General features: G+C 41.6%; 1 protein-coding gene across 5 annotated transcripts in view; it reads right to left on the bottom strand.

Annotated features, from left to right (window-relative positions):
• Nucleotides 1–18,907, bottom strand: part of ehbp1 (EH domain binding protein 1) — a 163,499-nt gene that overhangs the window by 91,340 nt on the left and 53,252 nt on the right. For 4 of the 5 annotated variants that reach the window (XM_085296229.1, XM_085296230.1, XM_085296231.1 and 1 more), the window contains 6 exons: nucleotides 15,612–15,793; nucleotides 14,042–14,181; nucleotides 11,841–11,954; nucleotides 10,112–10,249; nucleotides 8,841–9,102; nucleotides 3,850–4,096 (listed from right to left, as the gene is read on the bottom strand). In XM_085296229.1, coding sequence (XP_085152355.1) covers nucleotides 3,850–4,096; nucleotides 8,841–9,102; nucleotides 10,112–10,249; nucleotides 11,841–11,954; nucleotides 14,042–14,181; nucleotides 15,612–15,793 — 1,083 coding nt within the window. The remainder of the gene's footprint in view (nucleotides 1–3,849; nucleotides 4,097–8,840; nucleotides 9,103–10,111; nucleotides 10,250–11,840; nucleotides 11,955–14,041; nucleotides 14,182–15,611; nucleotides 15,794–18,907) is intronic. The other variant, XM_085296228.1, reaches the window with a different exon arrangement.

Here is an 18,907-nt window from a genome sequence, read left to right as displayed (position 1 = left end):
TTCCTCTAGTGTCTAATGTGAGTGTGCTTGTAACAAAAATTAATAAAGGGAAAAGTGGTAAAGATTTCATGTAAGATTATGCTTGAAATATTACATCGACATACAAAGAAATAGGTGATATTCACACAGTATACAGTTAAGGAACAGCCTAAAAAAAGCTTTTGAAAAGCAAACGCACACCAGTTCCAGGATGTAATGTATTGACAGATAAACCACAAAGTTGAAAATTCCTTACTGTTTCCAAGATTCTTTGGCAAATATTAAGATAACACAGAACTTTTTCTTTCAAACTTCTGCCTACGCGCATAATCCAACCTCCAACTTTTCTTTATATGAAAATAAGGCAAATAAGTCACGAAGCGGAAACTTGATGAAAATCCAAAGATCAGAGCATCTAAGTGTAGAGCGCTCTGACTACAGAATAGAGATGGAGATGAAACAAAAGGAGGAGCAGAGGATCACTGAGTTACAGCGAGGGAAAAGAGATGGACTGAATCAGACCAGACAGAGCTCACAGCCCGCCCAACAGGAACTCCCTCTGTTCATTTAAATTAATCCCACAGATGTTTTCATCCTTCCAGCTCCTTCACAGATGCTACACTTTAAACTTGACGCACTTCAGGATCTCTAGACGGGACAATGGAATCACATATTGGTATGGGAGCTGTGAAGCATCTAAAGCCCCTTTCAGACATGCTCTCCTTTCCATTATTTTCACGATATCTTAATGCGTCGGCTTCATGTGTCAAAGAACAAGCCCGGTCACTTCTCTGTCAAACTCGCAACAGCCATCTAAGCATTCGGACCTAATGACAAGTGCATATAAACTTTCAACATGGTAAAAACCGGACTCATGTGCAGTCATATGTACAACTTTACAACTGTGTATACATGACATGTTGGTCTTTCTGTCTGGACATCATAAGACATTCTGGATGAAGTTTCAGTTACGACACAGTATACACGATAAAATGATCTGCGGTCATTTAAGACGCCCATGGTTTTGGCCACAATCAAGCTATTATAATGTAGTCTGAATCTGGCATCAATAACAACGGTGCAGAGACAAACACTGAGAAGTGTAGCTACATTTCAAGTACTTTCTTTCTACAAGCCTTATTCACCGATTCCTAGAAGCACCTTTTAAGCTAAAATTCACACATTAACACTTTGATAGGAGCATTAAGGTTTCAGTATCTTGCCCAGCAATACTTCAGCATGCAGACTAGAGGAGCCTGGCGTCAAACCATTGACCTTCTCATTGACAGATGTCCCACTGTATCTCCTGAGCCACCGCTGCCAAGGTATGACCTACCTTCACATTTCCTCAAACACAAACATCACCCGAAGTAAGGCACCTTTAATTGATCATTGAGGCAAAGGCCTCCTTTTTCAATTATGTTTAAAAATACATACTCAAAGTCCTAATATATTGTTCAGAAAGGTGCTATCTGCATATCCTCTTCAGTATATAGCAGGGTTTTGTTGGGACCTACTGTCCACCAGTCTTCATGAGCAACAAAACAAAAGCTTCTGAAACCTCTGTAGATGCTGCATTTACATCTGAATCTACATAAGAACTTGAGTTAGTGCCAGCCCATGTGTTTCACTGGCAAAAATCCAGAGCACCGAGCTCATATTATTCTTAACGTAAATCCAATCAATATGTGTAATACCTGTGTATAGAATAAGTGGGCACACACCATATGTCATGTAGATGTCCTGATTTTCCACAGGCTGGCACTGAAGTGGCTGGTTTTAATGCAATGACAAGGAGGATGAGATTGCATCCAAGAAAACGTTTAATCCTAAATCTGTTGGAGTGAATGCAAACATCTTTCTCCATGACTGTAGTTGCCTTGTATTTTCTTGTTAGAAATCTTGCTTGGTTTTTACAGGTTTATGAAATATCTTCACCGAAGCATTGCTCGAGGCGCTGACCCTTAAACTCGTTTTCTATTTGTTGAGTGACCAGCCATTTAAAGCTTGTTCCTCTGCTGCAGCGAATAAATGTGTTAAATGTAATGGTGAAACGAGACAAGCTAATCTCTTTCGGTTACCAAAGACAAGATTTCATTTAAAAAGAAGAAAAAAGAAAAACTCATACTAACCCTTCAGGGCAGGTTTGTAAATGTAGAACTGAATATGGTGGCTTTCTGGATATCAATTTCTATTCACATTGTGAGATTAAACTGAATTCTGTGTGTGTGTTTATCTCAGCCCTACATACAATTTGCCCACATTGGTAAAATAAATATGAATGAAGAGTAGACGCCTTATATGGGAGAGGCGGAGGTTAGCTGTGTTTTGAGGGAAGGTTATAACTGCCCGAGTACATATTCACAGAACTGAGCCTTGGGCACACTGGAAACTATAAGAACAGATACATGCATACATTTACACTCTGTGCACGTTCCTAGCGTTATGATGTGTTGGTTTTGTCGTGGCCTCTCATAGTGAGGATGTCTCCTCTTAATCCTCCCTGACTTCATACATTCAAAGGTCATCTCACAGCCCATGTGTAGGCTGTGGTGTGTACCATGGTGCTGGGTGTGAATAAGAGGGAAAAAAAACCCTATTCACACTAGCTGTATATGCCAACAAACCCTGTAGGCCTATCCTTGTTTACTGTGAACATCCCATCTCTCTCGCGCTCTCTCTCCACAATTCCCTGGAAATGTTCCCTCTCTTTTCTGCCGTCTTATAACCCTTCACTATCCTCAGCATATTCTTCATTTCACCCCTCCTCTTCAGTCACAATTCATTCTCTAAACCCCACCTTGCCCCCTCCACACCAAGCTCCAGAGGCAGGGGCATCTCTTGGCGAAGTGTGGCCCACCACAGGCCACTGGCTTTGGGTAATTAAAGTGGTTTAGGCCCCCTCACCCATGGTCACAGGCAACTGCAGCTGGGTGATAAAGGCACTGTGCCATAATTACATGGACGGCCAGCATCACCGCCCAGCTACACTAAAACAGTCAGCTAGCCAGCTGCATGGGGAGGAGGGACCTGTGTGTGTCTATGTGTGTGTATGACTAACTGTACTGTGTTTGCGTGTATGTGTGTGCATGGGCACAGGGGGTCAACACCCCCTTGTGATCGCTCTGCTGTAGTTAAGCCCCCTGTGTTTAAGCCCTACACAGGCTCATTGAGCCCCTACACACACACACACACACACACACTCACAATTTTAACCCCCACTCATCCCCACACCCCCAGCCAATCATTCCCCACCAGTGGTCTGACTCCTGCCGTGAGTGTGTGTGACCATCAGCCATTTAATTAGACCCAGCCATGATTTACCTAATTTAAATAAATAAATAAACATATGAAAACACCCCAATAAACAAATACCTATATTCAAATGAGGAGCTGGGGAGTTTCATGAGCATAAAGAATGGTGCAGGAGATGAGACTGTGCAGGCGGAAAAAAAGCTAATGTAAGGACCACTGGATGTGGACACACTACTGCGAACACACACATACACACACAACACACTCAAAATGCTTCAACTCACTCACTTATAATAAAACATACTGCACGGACGAGCTAGAGTGAATGACAGGAAGTAGACATGAGCTGAGATCTGTTGAATTTTGGGGTTCAAGCTCAGAGATTTGAATTAAATGTAATTAAATGAACTTAAGAGTCTGCGAGGCCGACAAGTAGTTGATGAGATCAAAGTTAAAATCAAAATCTTAAATTGCTTTATTCTAAAAGGTATATTTCTCACAATAGAAAGTAATGATACGCTGCAGACACAGCCACAGTGCATTTCTTTCTGTATTTTTCACATGCATCACATGGGGATAAATCAAGTTTTTTACATTCCAGCAAGGACTGCGTACCTTGGGGGAAGAGGAGGCCAGCTCTCTCCCTATCATTGCTGCCACTGGGCTGGGCCCGACGGGCTGGGCTCTCTCCCCATCAGGGCCAGATGTGGGTTTGTGGGGTGGTAAACTGGGGCCGAGCCCAGGGCTAGTGCCCGGGGGTGGGGGAGCTCTCCTCTTCTGGCTGCTGGCCACATCAGGTGAGGGGCCACCAGCATCCTGCTGCACAGGGCTCGATGTCCTTGGCTCGTAGAATGGGTTGGATCTGGGAAAAAAAGGGAAAAGAGAGATTGGTGTAATTTATCCATCGAATTTGTAAAAAGAATGAGCTGTAAAACAGTATTTCACTAGGCTGGAGCTTATTCAGAACAGCAGAGCTACACTGTTTTTGATGATCCTACAGAAATGATTTAAAATATTCATACTTATATATATATAAAGTCTTAAATATTACAGTTATATCCCGACTCGCACTTTAAGATCCTCCTGATCTTAAAAATAAATTTAAAAAGCTAAACCAACAGACACAATATTCTTCAACGAGCAGAACTGGGGATACTGGAGGGTGGAGGATAGCGCTGCTGGAGATTTTTTCCTGTTAAAAGGGGATTTCTTCCTCCCCACTGTTGCTTACATGGCATACTGTGATCTTGGGATTTTTTTCTCTATTATTGCAAGATCTTTACCTTGCAAAATAAAGTGCCTTGGGGTCGTTGTTGTGTTGTTGTGAATTGGCACTATATAAATAAATCTGAATTGAATTGGAAAAAAAGCACTGATAATGGCCACACTAACTGTTCAGCCACATTTAGAGCAGCTATAAAATCTTCCTATTCTCATTTTTAAATACAAGTTTATAATATTTTCTTTTTTGTTTTCTTGTCCATTTTTGAATTTTAATGTGTTAGTGACTTTATTGTTTTTTCTCGTGTTTTCTCGTGTTTTTAATGTGCTCTTCTCCCTATGAAGTCCTTTAAACCTTTACATGTGATTCAGGGCTATACAATAAAACTAAATTTCCTGACTTACAGCAGCAACACAAGCATAAAAGGCTCCAAAATGCCAATAAAGTTAACATAAACCATCTCAAAGACAAACATATAAGCCAGAGGTGGGACCAAGTCATTGTTTTGCAAGTCTCAAGTAAGTCTCAAGTCTTTATCCTCAAGTCTCAAGTCAAGTCTCAAGTAATGTCAGGCAAGTCAGAGTCGAGTCTCAAGTCACTGGTGTAAAAGTCCGAGTCAAGTCACAAGTCTGAAACTTTGAATTTCAAGTCCTTTCGAGTCTTTAAAAAAAAAAAAAAAGAAAAAATAATGTTGCAGTTATATGCTAAATGTAAATATTAGACCATGTAATTTTAAAATCTGTGTTTTTCTCAACACATGACAAAATAGTGAACTTAGAAAATATACACAAATTGTGAAATTGCACCTCTTTAAAATGCAGCTCAATTAAACTTAGCTCCAAGAATAATTTTCACCGACAGTTCTGAGATAAGCTGCATGTTATTCTTGGATGCGGTTGTAGGACCAGCTTTAAAATCGCATGACAAAAATATCATACACATTAAAAAAAACTGTATCACCAACGTAGCCTGGACAACATTTGCTAGTTAGATGAAGTCAGCTATCTCATCTTAGCATATTTATATGCATATTTATAATCATACGGTTCTTGGAGTGAGTGCACACACTCATGAAGTTTAGTAACTTCAGGTCACTGCAACAAGCCCAGGTACAGTTTACCGACGGATGGGTACAGGACCTTGAAATGCACCGTGTAGAAAGTAAAGACCATCGTACCTATCATAAGTTTACCAGTCTCACAAATCGTCGTCATAAATACACATTCGTTAACCGTTTATTAATAGGACCTTTGAGCTCAACGGTAATTAATTAGTAGTGGAAATAATTTCTGGTAGCATCACAGAAATGTAGCAGTGACAATAATATTGTATGCTGTAATCGTACTGGGCAATTAGTGATACAAAACAACTGTTTTATCCTGTGAATAAAAGTATGTGTTTTTGTCAGTGTAACATAATAACAGAAGCGAAACGCAATATTGTGTCAGGACAATTCACTATTTATGCACAATAAATAAAGGAGCATAGCGCGACCATTTCTGTTCAGCACCAGACTTGCTTGTAACCTATATCACTAATTATGTTATGAAAATGACGTATTAACTACTAAAAAACACTGACCTTCGTGTAAATGCTTGGAGCAGACTAACCTGTGAGCTGGAGTGTTCTGGGACGTTATATTTGATCTTTGAATGGCTGCGATCCAGGCCACCCGTCGCGTCTTTGTTACTTCGGAAACATGGCTTGAACAATTTCTCTTCAACGACGTAATCCGATAACAACCGATCTCTTTACCCGTCGGCTTCCCGTGGCTGTCATGCGACCAGCTATTGCAGTTAATAACACAACGGCTTCTTGACATTTTTGTGTTTCTTTTTATCGCTGTATAACTGATTTTAATTGAAAGCCTGCGTGCGCTAGTACCGCTTGCCACGAGTTCCCAGAATCCTTTGCGGTTCTACCCGTGAATGACGTCACATTTTCAATCTCTATATAATATGCATGTTAAATTTTATATTTGGGGTAAAATATCAAGTCTTTTCAAGTAAACCGGTTCAAGTCCAATTCAAGTCCCAAGTCATTGGTGTAAAAGTCCAAGTCAAGTCACAAGTCTTAGAACATTTTTTCAAGTCAAGTCTAAAGTCATAAAATTAATGACTCGAGTCTGACTCGAGTCCAAGTCATGTGACTCGAGTCCACACCTCTGATATAAGCTATATAAGATATAAAACCTAATTTTTTATCTTGTAAAATTAGGTTGTCGAATACAAGAAAACATTAGAAAATATGTATATATTTTGCCTAATCATTAAACATTTTGTTTATAATGACCTATAATAACCATTAGGACCTTTTAAAGACATCCTAGGATCTAACTATAAATTCATTAATAGGGAAACAAAGGTATGGTGCAGCACAATGAACAGCACACAGAAAGTGGTAAGTTAATAGAAGATGCAGGTGCACTGAGGTCAGGACTGTGTGACCTCATATCCTCACTACCCAAGGTGGACTACTGACAGACAGGCCAGAGCACGACTGACTACATTACACACACGCACAAGCACTCACCAAAACACACACGCATACACATACCACAGTGTTATCAATACACAGGCATGCTGGTGGCAATGAAAGCAGGGGCACGGCCTTAAGACATTCACTCAACATGCAACAAGCAGTCCTAAACAAACAAGAGAATTGGATGGAGGAGGAGGAGGGGGTGAGAGGAAAAACTGATTGACTGGGTATCTGTGAAAGAGAAGGTTGGAGGTACTCAGTGTCCTACTGCAAAGTGATAGAAGGGGGAAAAAAGGAGGGAAGTGAAGAAAAGAAAAGGAGGCAGGTCTATAGAAAAGCTCTAACAGACCATCGCTGGCTAAAAGACATGTGAAAGGGCTGCAGTCAAAACACTGCGCTGCCCTCTTGAACTTTCTATTCTGCAGTGAGCTGCTCCTGATGTAAGAGACAGAGAAAAAGAAACACACCAGTCAATTCCTGTCTGTCTTTGGACAGCTGAGAGGAGTGAAACCTACGCCTGTCTGTGTGACGGCTTCGCTCAGTGGCAAAAAGGGGTTTACATTGACAATTTGGGCACGGCTGCTCTTGTGGAGATGGTCACACACTATTGGTGAAACGGTTCACTGATGGGAACACTTCAGAAGGATCCCCACATCAGTGTGAAGCTAAGATTCAACCCCTAAAGGTTGGCAACCTTTACTATCACAAGATAAAGTCTATATTGAGCTTTTAGAGAAGGTGACACAGCCTGTTAAGTATAAAATAGCCTAACATTTCAGTAAAAACTGAGATTCACACATACACAACAAGCTACCTTTTTATGCTGCGTTCAATGACTAAATTTTTTCTTGTTCATTTATTTAATTTCAGGAAGTTCCACTGAGATTAAATATTTATAAGTAAGGGTTGCACAACACAGCCACCAAACTTAACTAAAATGAAAAATTTTAAAAATGCAGCATATACCAAAAAAAGTAAACAAATAACCAAAAAAACGCCTCCGTTGCCACATTCATCATATCTTTAAATTCAACAACAGATAGAAGCATCTTTATATTTTCTTCTTTACAAAGTAGCTGACAGCACTGATGAACCGAAATGATGCGGAACAGGAACAAGGAAGAGGGAATGGGAGGGTGGGGAGCAAGCGTAAAGGAGCTCCAAGGTGAAATAAAAATGAGCAGAGTCTACGAGGAAGTGAAGGAGAAAGAGGGAAAGTATGGGGCAACAAGTTGATGGGAGGGAGAGGATGGGGAGGACGGGTGGAAGACTGAAGAGGGAGACAAGGTTAAAGAATGCAGTGAAACAACAGGGCCCTTGTTCCTGTTGAAAGAGCTGCCTCGTCACTTTGCCCTGTTTGGAAGGGGGGAGCTGTGCCTACAAGTGCTCCTCTAGAAGGAGGGGGAGCTGCAGGACTCGGGCTGCCAGCAGTAATCGAGAACGTAACAGAGCGCTTTAAGTATCGCTACTTATGAAGAAAAGTGCAATTCCTCCAATGGCCACTTGAGGCTAGTGATCTGAAACCCTTAAATCTACATGCTTTCTATTTGCCACCAGGGGGCGACTCTTCTGACTGCACAACGATTTTCTGCGGTGTAAAAGTCTATGGGAAAATGGCCCTATAGTCACTTTTTCAGCACAGTAGACACTTTCCCAGTCAGTTTATAAGCTCAATCACTGGTCTCGGGTCAATAAAACAATAAAACATGACACTTTAAAAAAGAAAAATAGCACAGGATAAGGTGCATGCTCTTTACTTAACAGCATGTTCACGCCTCATAATTCAAAGTTACTGTGTCATCAAATGCAAAAAAAACCCCCAAAAAAACAAAAAACAAACACCATTGTTTGAAACAATTCATTGGACATTGAAACAATTGTCCAATGAATAACAAAATCTTACTTGTCGAGCTCCTCCTCGTTGTGAGAAGTGTCCGCATACAGGTACTTGCTCATGTCAACGGGCCGGACACCTTTCCTCTGCCTGGGTTTGGGAGGTTCTGGATCTGGCTGAGGGTCTGTGTCCTGGTCAGGCTCATCAAAGGGGTTCCCCGGACATGCTTGTGTCTCTGGCTCATCTGGCTCGTTGAACGGATTTGAGTCGTCGTGGTCATAAAAGGAACTGTCGTCAGCCCGCGGTCGTAGGACCGGCTGGGCAGGGGGCTCTGACAGAGGACAGAAAGCATTGACAGCATGTATAAATCATGTTACTCCTAGACTTGACATGAGCTTTGGTAGCTTGTGATCTCAGTATGTTGAAGAGATAGACAGCAGAGAGAAACAAAATAAATGTGCCTTAACCTCCTAAGACTGGAACTCTTTCATGGCATACATTTTTATTTCTCTTTGCTATTTGGGCTGATTGGGACCTGATGAATGTAAAAACAAAGAATTATCTTTTTACCTGATGTAGTTTCTGAGAAGAGGATATCAGGCCCTTGTACAGTAAAATTTAGTATTGTGGTCTAGACAACCCAAAATGTGATGTCCACATATGTGGATGCCAGCTCCTAGAAGGTTAACTGCCTATTTGACTTTTCATAAATTGTGTGGATAATATTTAGTTTATTTCAACATTTTAAGGATCCAGGTTCCCTGTGTGGGCTCCTGGGTGGTGCCTGCACATATGCTTCATGCTGCCTTCACTGCCAACATAAGACAACCAAATCCTACACACAGCCACTATTGAATTAAAACAGCAACTGCATCGTCCCCAAAATAAGTAAACCTTTGTTGAAGATGATAAGGACATTAAAGGACACATGTACATACGTAAAAATATGCACTTGAGAAAGTAAAATCCAGGATTTAAGGCTGAAGATCAAAGACATCTTAAGTAAGCAAATAGGCAGCAAAGGTGTGCTTTTATGTATGTGAGAGCGTGACACTCAAAAACAAATACCTGTCCACTCAGGTGGTCAGACAAAAATATTGGTTTAGGTGTCTGACTGAAAGCATTGAAGCCTGATACAGTTGCAGAGGATTATACACATTCATGGTATCTGCACATCAGAACCTTAAAGCCACACTGCTCATCATCCCAAAGACTTTTCCCAAAGCAACACCAAGAAGATCGCAACCAAAGCCAGGCACGTTTTACAAGTTTTTACAATTATTATATATTAAAATGAAGTTGAGTGCATTTTCTTCAGAAGCTGGCAGAGCTGCACATACCTTCCTCATCAGGATCATCAAATGGGTTGAGATGGTTGGGATGAAGGTCGACATCGGGCTCATCAAAAGGATTGTTGTTCATGGCGGGAGCCATATCCTGATCCTCGTCTTCCAGGAAGTTCAGCTTATTAATCAGCTCTGTTGCCAAAGAGTTCAATAAAAAGTTATTTTAAATTAAACTACAGAGTCAAAACAGCTACACAACAAAATGCAATGAACAAACAGCCACAAAGCCAAATGCACCAAAATCTGCACTTCGGAGTGAACCATTCAGTCTTGGATAAGAAATCCCGCTTGCTGGGGAGCACTGCCTAAACTCCTTTGTTCCTCAACCATTTCATCCTTCTTCAGAGCATATACAACAGTGGCATTCTGGGAAATTTTGTGTGGTATGGAGGGTTACTGTGGGAGACTGTGGCGAAAGCATGGTGTTGCTATGGAGTTCCCAGCTGGAGGGGGTACTTGTGTACTTTATCTTCACTATACTCACTGTAGTTCAATCGCATGCTGCCAGGGTGTGGGTCAGTTTGAAAAGAGTGTAAATGTGCCTGAGGTAGATGCCAAGAAATGTTGCTGAGAAACATGAAAATCTGAACTAGTATAAAGAAAAACTGTGCTGTGAGCTACGTGTCCTGGGTCTATATGTAGTGTGGCTATGTGAAGTGGTGATGGCTGATAAGAGGAACAGCACTTAACTCACAACATTCATGGCCAATTTTAGGCCATGACAAGTGCACATGTCCAAGAGTGTGTTTAAATCTGTGAGAGGGTTTGTGACTACTCCTATCCAAAGAGAAGAATGTTGGAAGACCCCAAATAAACTCAGAAAACCTTGAGAGTACAAAGCTATGTTTGTTGTATATTACTGTTAGCCAACAGGATGTAATTTCCAGTTGAACCAGTGACTGGAGTTATTTGCCCAGAGGAGAAAGGGAAAGCTTTCGCATAAAGCCCTTATTTATGCGATTTTTAATAAGATGAAAAAGTTTTACAACTGTGCCCTTGCAAAAAAGAAAAACAAAACACTTTATTTAAATTTAGCCAAGGTGTGAAACATCACTGGTGGTATGACCCAGGGGCCACTGAACCTGACTTAGAAGTGCAAAAGGAGACGAGCATGTAGGGGAAAGCGGCCAAATTTAAATTAACTATTCTACTTTTATAGACAGATTGGTCGGACTTTTAAAAAAACATTTTTTTTATCTAGCTTAAGATCACGTGAGAATATCATAGGCTAAATATTCTCAATTTAAAATAAATATACTTAATTCTATTTTGAAAACACAAATATTGCTTTGACCTGAAAGAGGAAAAAGGGTCTCTTTCTTTTCTTTTCTTTTTACCTGGTTTGGTTCACTACCAATTGCAGTAAAAGAGTGGGAAAGGTCACATTGTCAAATAAGAGAAACAATAGGAACCAAAAGGATGAACACCAACTGATGTGTTCACAACACCACGTACTGCACGTCACCACATGATTGAAGATAAATCGTACCACACAACACGACTACAATACCAATGTCACGAAGGATCAAGGGATAAGGGAGGGTAGAGCCAAAGAGAGAGGAAGAGGGGGAGACAGAACATTATGGGAGGAAAAATAAAAAATAAATAAATATGTAGATATAAACCGTGACACTGAGGGGTAGGAAGAGGCAACACAATGCTCACAAGACAATAAAAGAAGAATCGTGGGATGAAAAGGGGTGAAAGAAAGGTGAAAAAAGACCTTGGGAGGAAGCAGCAGGCTTAGCTGTTGCTTTGCGTGCTCGCTTGGGAACACCACCATCATCATCATCATCCCCATGTAAGCAGCTGAGGGCATTCAACTGGTTTACTATCTCTGCAAACGACAGGTCCATACAGGAAGGGAGGGAGGAAGAAAAGCAGTGAACAAGGCAAAAATAACACACACCATCCAGAATGTCCACACACATCCACACCGCACATTACACTGCACAATAACTGAGTGCAGACTGTTGGTTTGGTTTATATTATCATCAGTTCTATCACTAACAAGTCTGCAAGTACAAACAGATTAGTAAAGAGGAACACTAGTGTGAATGTGCATGCTTTAGTTAGTAATAGCGCTGCGATCAACCATTTAGCTGGTAAGGTCTACACTATAAAGTTCACAACTTTATAGTATTAACAGCCAAATGCAGTGTTTCCCACACCAACTTTACCTGGGCAGGTCACCTCAATCAAGTATATTTATGACTGCCTGTTAATGATAAATAGCTAGCTCGTCCTGTCTTGTGCTGCTCAATTTTTGCTGGGCAACTAGTTGTTTGCTACGTTTCATATCAGTAGCAATATCCAGGTCCAAACACTCCTTCAGTTCCCAAAAACAAACAAAGCTCTGGGACATTACTGAAAGTTTAAAACAGTCCAGATTTGTCCTGATACTAAGCTTAATCTCAACGCCAGAATATGTTCTGAAGGGTTAAAAGTTTTTTAGGGGGTCGGATCCAAAAACAAGAATTGAAGCACTGCAGCACATTAAAAAGGACAGAGCCTCGTTCAACGCTGGACCGGGAAAGAGCATCATTATATCATCACCGAACAAGCAGACTGTGGTGTTCCCATAGACTCTCTGTAAAGTGTACACTTGAAGGTGGATATCATTCAGCCATTTCTACAGTCTCTTCTCCTGGGGTTGAACATGCTCTACCCTGTGTCTTAGACTCCAGCAGGTCTAAGTAAGAAAGTCTTTCTTTCTCACTGTAACCAGAGCTGGCAGCATATGGTGAACTGGTTCATGTACCAACATGTCAAACTCCTGAAGGCTCCAGAGCAGAACAACAACTGTCATCACTCACTGCCATCCAAGATGTGGAAGACGTTTATCCCCAGGAGTAGAGACTCACTATTGCTCAGTTATAAAATATTTGCAGAGGAAACCGTGTTCTGTGGGAAACACTGCATCAGCACTGCAGTGCTAAATGCATGCACAGAGCCAAAAGCTAAAAAGAAAAGAACTTTATCTACTTTAAAATAACATTTCTGACATGCCTCCAGAGCTTCAGGTTCCAGACTGATAAATAAAGAGGTAATACTGAACAATGACTAACAACCCTATATAAACACAGAGTTTTATTGAGGTTTCATAATTTACATACAGCATATAAAAAGACAAAAGAGAACATGTGTTTTACAGCGTATGCATTGGTTAGCCTAGTGTTAGTATTGCTGGGGCTGCTTGCTGGCTTGCTCTGGAGGTACCATTCAGGCAAGAATATGACAGCAGCGAGTTTTGGCAGCCCGGCCCATCCTTTGATTCAGAGATGTGTGCTAGTGAAGCGTAGCTGTAGGCGCTCAATGCATATACATATAAATGAGATGAAGAGCATGAAAAAGAAAGGAGAGAAAAAATGAAGCTTAACATGAAGAGGTGGCGCTTTGAAAAGTTGGATTAAGCAAAGCAGGAAGCAGCGCGGCCCGTACATGCGACCGTAGAATGAATCATGGATGTAAGGAAGGAGCCAAGCCACCGTCAGTCTGCCAGTGCAACCAATACAAGACGAGGGGAACGAGGGGTAACAAGGATGTGGGAAAGTCAAAGCAACAGAAAACGCCCTGAAGCAGACAATACACGGCAAATAAAGCTCATGAATTTACAAACTCTCACTTTTTTATTTGTGGAAAAACACACACACACACACACACACACACACACACACGCACGCACACACGCACACACACACACACACGCACACACGCATAAATTGGGGAAAACAAAGAAACCAAGAAGCAAAGTAAATGCCCCAAATGAAGCCTGGGTCCCGCGCTTATTCTTCAGGAAGTCTGGGAAATTTCGGGCGTTTTGGGGATTTTGATCAAATGACCAAAAGCAACTTCAATGACTTTCAGCAGATAAATCTTTGATCTTACAAAGCAAAATAAAAAAGTGCTCCTCCAGTGTTTTACCTGTGATCTTAGCAGCTTTCTCCTCCTGGTTGACCCTGTTCTCCTCATCCTCCTCATTCTCCTCCTCAAAGTCATCCAGGTTGCCAATGTCCGCCTGTTTCATGCTCATCAGGCTGGCCAGGCTCTGCATGTCCTCATCACTGGACCCCACCAGCCCCAAAAAAAACCAAGAACCAAAACAATGTATACACATAGATAGAGAAATACATGCAGCTGAAAAACATCAAGACAGATAGGACAATTTAACCTACACACCCCACATACATTTAAAATCCATCTCTTTCAATCATTTCTTCACTCCAGACGACCATTTTTACACCTAAAACTTTAACACCCCTCCCTCACATTTTAAAGCTTCTTTAAAGCTTGGTTTTGACTCCAGCCTCTGCCCCACTGATGCATTTCTACATCATTTCTTGTATTTTATGTAGTCCTCTGTGCGCCCCCCTCCCCACAGTCCCTCGATACCACCGCTCCATCATAATCGCTGTATTCTCCTCTCTGTTCTTTGTGTTTGGTGTTTCCCAGGCCCATGGGCTCATTTGAACTGCTGTGATGGAGTTTGTTTGTGTGTGGTCGACATCATTCCCCGAAGGGTTAACAAGGGTTACGTGCCATCGACCCGCCATCCGCGACACAACAAAGGCCTCGCCGCTTTGCTCATGCTCAGTGTATATGTGTTTGTGTGTGTGGGGAGGGGTATCTTTAAATGAAAGTTGCTGCCATCAAATTAAAATGAATAACAAACAGAAAACACTGACTGAAAGCATGTCTTCAAATGAAAGATGGTTCAATATCTTAAAATGATTGACAAGTGTGTGTGTGTGTGTGTGTGTCTGTATGTACCTATAATTTAAACTGATAAATGGAACAAAAAGCAAAATTTCACCCTCTAACAGATTAACAAAGAAAATTTAGATTTTCAGTCACCTCTGGTTAGAAGTGACATAAAAAGGGTATTAGCTAGACTTTTATACCAAGCATGTGTTACTGGTCTGCAAAGGGTAACACAAATTACTCTCTTACTCACAGCAGGGATTATCAACAGCTTTACTTGTCCTCTTTGCTGCAAACTTGGCAACTTTATTACTTTTAAAAAAAATATCCTTTCATACCCTTCAGTGGATAAAAGTCTCTTCATTACTAGACTCTAAATTAGAGCCTAATGAAGCCAGACTGTCCAAAATTAATTGTGACCAATGTGAAAGAGTCATGTGGATATCTGTGGCTCCAATCAGTCACTAGTGTGAGACATTCAAAGTTGACTGCTGTAACGGTCTTGTGATTAAAGACAGCAAAATTGAACATGACGATCTCACTATGTGCTTGCTTAAATTACTTTTGAAACATGAAACGACACACTGATTAACTCAACACAAGCAAAGGCAACAGAACAAGGAAGAAGTGAACATGGGTGTTGGGCCCAATTTGATAGGTATTATTCCTACATGCATCAGACTTAATGTTATAACTAGTGAGGGTTACAAACAACTTAGAACACTGCTGAATATCACAACGTGTAACCACTTCCGAAGGATGTGGGTCATAATATAAGAAAACAAAAACTTACGTGGCCTTCCCCTCGCGGAGGAAAATGCAGGAGAGGGAGAACTGCAGCGTGGCTGACACCACCTTCTTGGACAGCGGCTTAAACTTCAGCTTGACATCTGTCTGTGTGGGCATCGGACTGGCGTATTGTTTCATGTTTATACTGCTAGTGGCCAAGGCCTTCCTCCGCCCTGATGGAGACTCCTGTGGACAGACAGAATTTAAGAAAGAAAGAAAAAAGAGGTTGAGTTTAATTGTTTTTTTTATTGTTTTGAAACTTTCATAAAGTGCTGGGAGAGGGTTAAACTGATGGCCCATCACAGTGTCAGGTTTATATAAATCCAGAAGAAGCTAGAAGTGGGTCCCTCCTGAATTCCTCATTGTGAATTCTGCTGTAAAATCCCTCCTGATATTTCCTATCAAAGGTCCGCGCTGAAGCCATTTTTGCTGTACTTCTTTTCAGAGATGGGCTCTGGGCCAGGGGCTAGCAGTCAAATTAGAATTTGGGAATATGCCACAGACCAGGTGATAAGAGTTATACAATCAGTGACATGGCCCTGTGTGTGTGTGTGTGTGTGTGTGTGTATGCAAGCTGCTCACCAGAGGACCGTGTGTTAAAAATAAGAACTGCCGGAAAGCCTTGTCACTGACTGCTAGATATGGAAACTAAACAGTTGGGGATGCTCCAGCCTTTTGTCTGCCCTCCCTCCAACAAAAACTGATGGGTTTTGCCTGCTATGGAAGCACCATGCTGTCAGTGAATATCAGGCTGGTTCACCTCCTTGCTGTGTTGATACCACTGACATACCATGCCCCTCTCGGTTGTCTTGTGCCTCCTCTCTTTTAACGGATTCTGTTTTTGTAATGTGTTTCCTGGTTAAATGTTCTTTTTCCCTATTTGCATGGGAGAAGGCACTGATCTTAGCACCAAAACCAACCTGTCTCACACGTCCCTTCACAGGCCAGCCAGAATGAAAGCAGCAGGCAGCGGTACGGCACATGTTCTCTTTTCTTTTTAAAATGCCTGGTTTCGCCTGCTCTCACTTTTTGTCTCCATTTCACTGCACGGCTGTCTAAAAGCTGCATCCAGCTATACCACAGAAAAATACCTACTTTTCTCAGCTGTGAATCGAGCCCTGAGGATTCATCCTCTCGTGCGCACAATACCGAACAAAGCAAACCAGCAAGCTCCCTTTCACACTACACCAGTCTGAGAGCACATATACATATACACATACACTCTGGCGGATAGGCTAGATAAAGCGATACAAGCTCTTTACATTGCCTGTTTCCTGATGTCTTCACACACAAACACATACACACACACTCCTTGGACGCTATGGCTCTGTGGGGGAAAACTCAATCTCAGCCTTATCGCTGAGGACTGCAGGGTATTCACACACACTCTCACACTCACACACACAGAATTTGTATCAGTACAGAGTGGTAAAGCTTTTGGTAATATAGAGAGAAAATATGTAAGCTCCAAATAGAGATTAAAAGTGTTACAGGCCAACCATACGAGACCCAACATGTGATACTCAAACTGCAAATAACTGTGGCCGGAAATACTGAAGAAGTGGACACAATAAACACTGAAGTAAACAATCCAAGCCTTCACGACCTTATATGAACTTTGCACATGTCAAATTATATTTTACCTATAAGCTAACAAATTTGATAACACATAATAAAACAAATAAGTTGATGCTTGAGACAGACTACTCTGAGGTGAGAGAGCCTTTGTTTTCAGATGACGGTTCTTTTTCAGACAGTTTTGCTGACTCCATCAAAGGGAAACCTCCACTGCAGTGGTCTGGGATGAGAATTGGGATCTCAGCTGGGAAAGAGTGAAGTACTCATTCTGGGTTGGAAATGTGTTTTTAGAGTAGAGGATGAATAAAGAATTGCAGCAGCAGACTGGCAGATGGGTTGGCCTGTACTGGTCTGCTGTGTGAAGAGAAAGCTAAACATATAGTTTAGTCGTTGGTCTTATTTCTGTCCTCAGCTATGGCCAAATAAGCTCTGGTGGTCTCCCAAAAAACAAGGTAATGGATACAAGTGGTATAAATGAGTGTCTGGGCTCAACCTTACACAGATGGTGAAGAGCTGAGTTATTCAGAGCTGCTACTCTTCCAAGTCAAGAGGAGTCAGTTGAGGTGGTTCAGGCGTTTGACTAAGATGCCACCTGGATGCTTCTTAGATGAGGTGTTTTGGGCATATCCAAAAGAAGGAGACCCTGGGGGCAGAACCAGGACAGGCTGGAGGAGAGGGAGGTCTGCAGATTGCTGCTTAGACTACTGCCTCCGTGACTCTCACCTGGATGGATGATGGGTGGATGCTTGGCCCAATTAAACACAATAACACTTGTAGAAATGTGCAAGAACCAGTGAAAAAAAAAACTGTTGCGAGTTGGCAGTCGTTTTCTGTAATCAGAATACATTAATAAGGGTATAAGTGGGCAAAACGGTCTATAAAAAGGCTATATGAGCGTGGCATTTTCAATGAAACTCAAGATTATCAGTACATTTTAAATGTCTGGCCCTTAATGCCATTGTCATTTCTTGGTGTGGCCTTAAACAGTGTGAAACTAAGTTTGACACTGCTGAGGCTAAAGCAGCTGGCATGTGGTAGCAGTACAGTAGAGCACAGCCAAAGACTGTGTGAACCCAGTTAGTATACATCCTTGCTCAGGAGTGAAAACAGCTGATCTGAATCTGTAGCTCTAGCCTCTACTCCACCTTTCCATTTCTCCATCTCCTGTCGATATCCAACACTACATCACTACGAACCCTCCTATCCTTCCATCTCTCTCCCTCTTTGCCTCCTCCTTAGTACCTCACGCCTCTCTCAGACCAATAAATAAATAAAAACTACAGAAGCAAGGCCTCTTGACATTTCCTCTTGACATTTGAGCCTTGTCGCATTGGCTGGGGAACATAATGACATATCATCGGCACAGTGATTGTCCACAGAGCAGCCCCATCAGGACAGGAAGAAGATGAGGAAATAAAAAATAAAAAAAGCACTCTCTTCCCACCTCTTATCTCTCTGCAGATTACACCCTGGCTATTATACTAAGCTAATAGCGCATGCAGATACTTTATGAATGAATTTTCCAAATGCACTAAACACTTAAGAAGAGGGGATTTAGCAAAAAGGAGGATGGGGAGAAAGGGGAGGTGGGGAAAATAGGAAATACTTAAGGATATGCAAATACTCTGACGGAAGAATGGAATAACCATTTCAACAGATTTGAGTAGTGGCAGCAAACAATGGGAATGTGCTCCATTTCCCCAGATGCTACTTGTCAATCAA

Source organism: Mchenga conophoros, linkage group LG13 (assembly GCF_057382185.1).
Source record: "Mchenga conophoros isolate Kocher_MC1m ecotype Shallow Benthic linkage group LG13, M_conophoros_male_GT1.1, whole genome shotgun sequence".
Classification (NCBI taxonomy): Eukaryota; Metazoa; Chordata; class Actinopteri; order Cichliformes; family Cichlidae; genus Mchenga; species Mchenga conophoros.
This window is presented reverse-complemented; position numbering and strand designations above follow the sequence as displayed.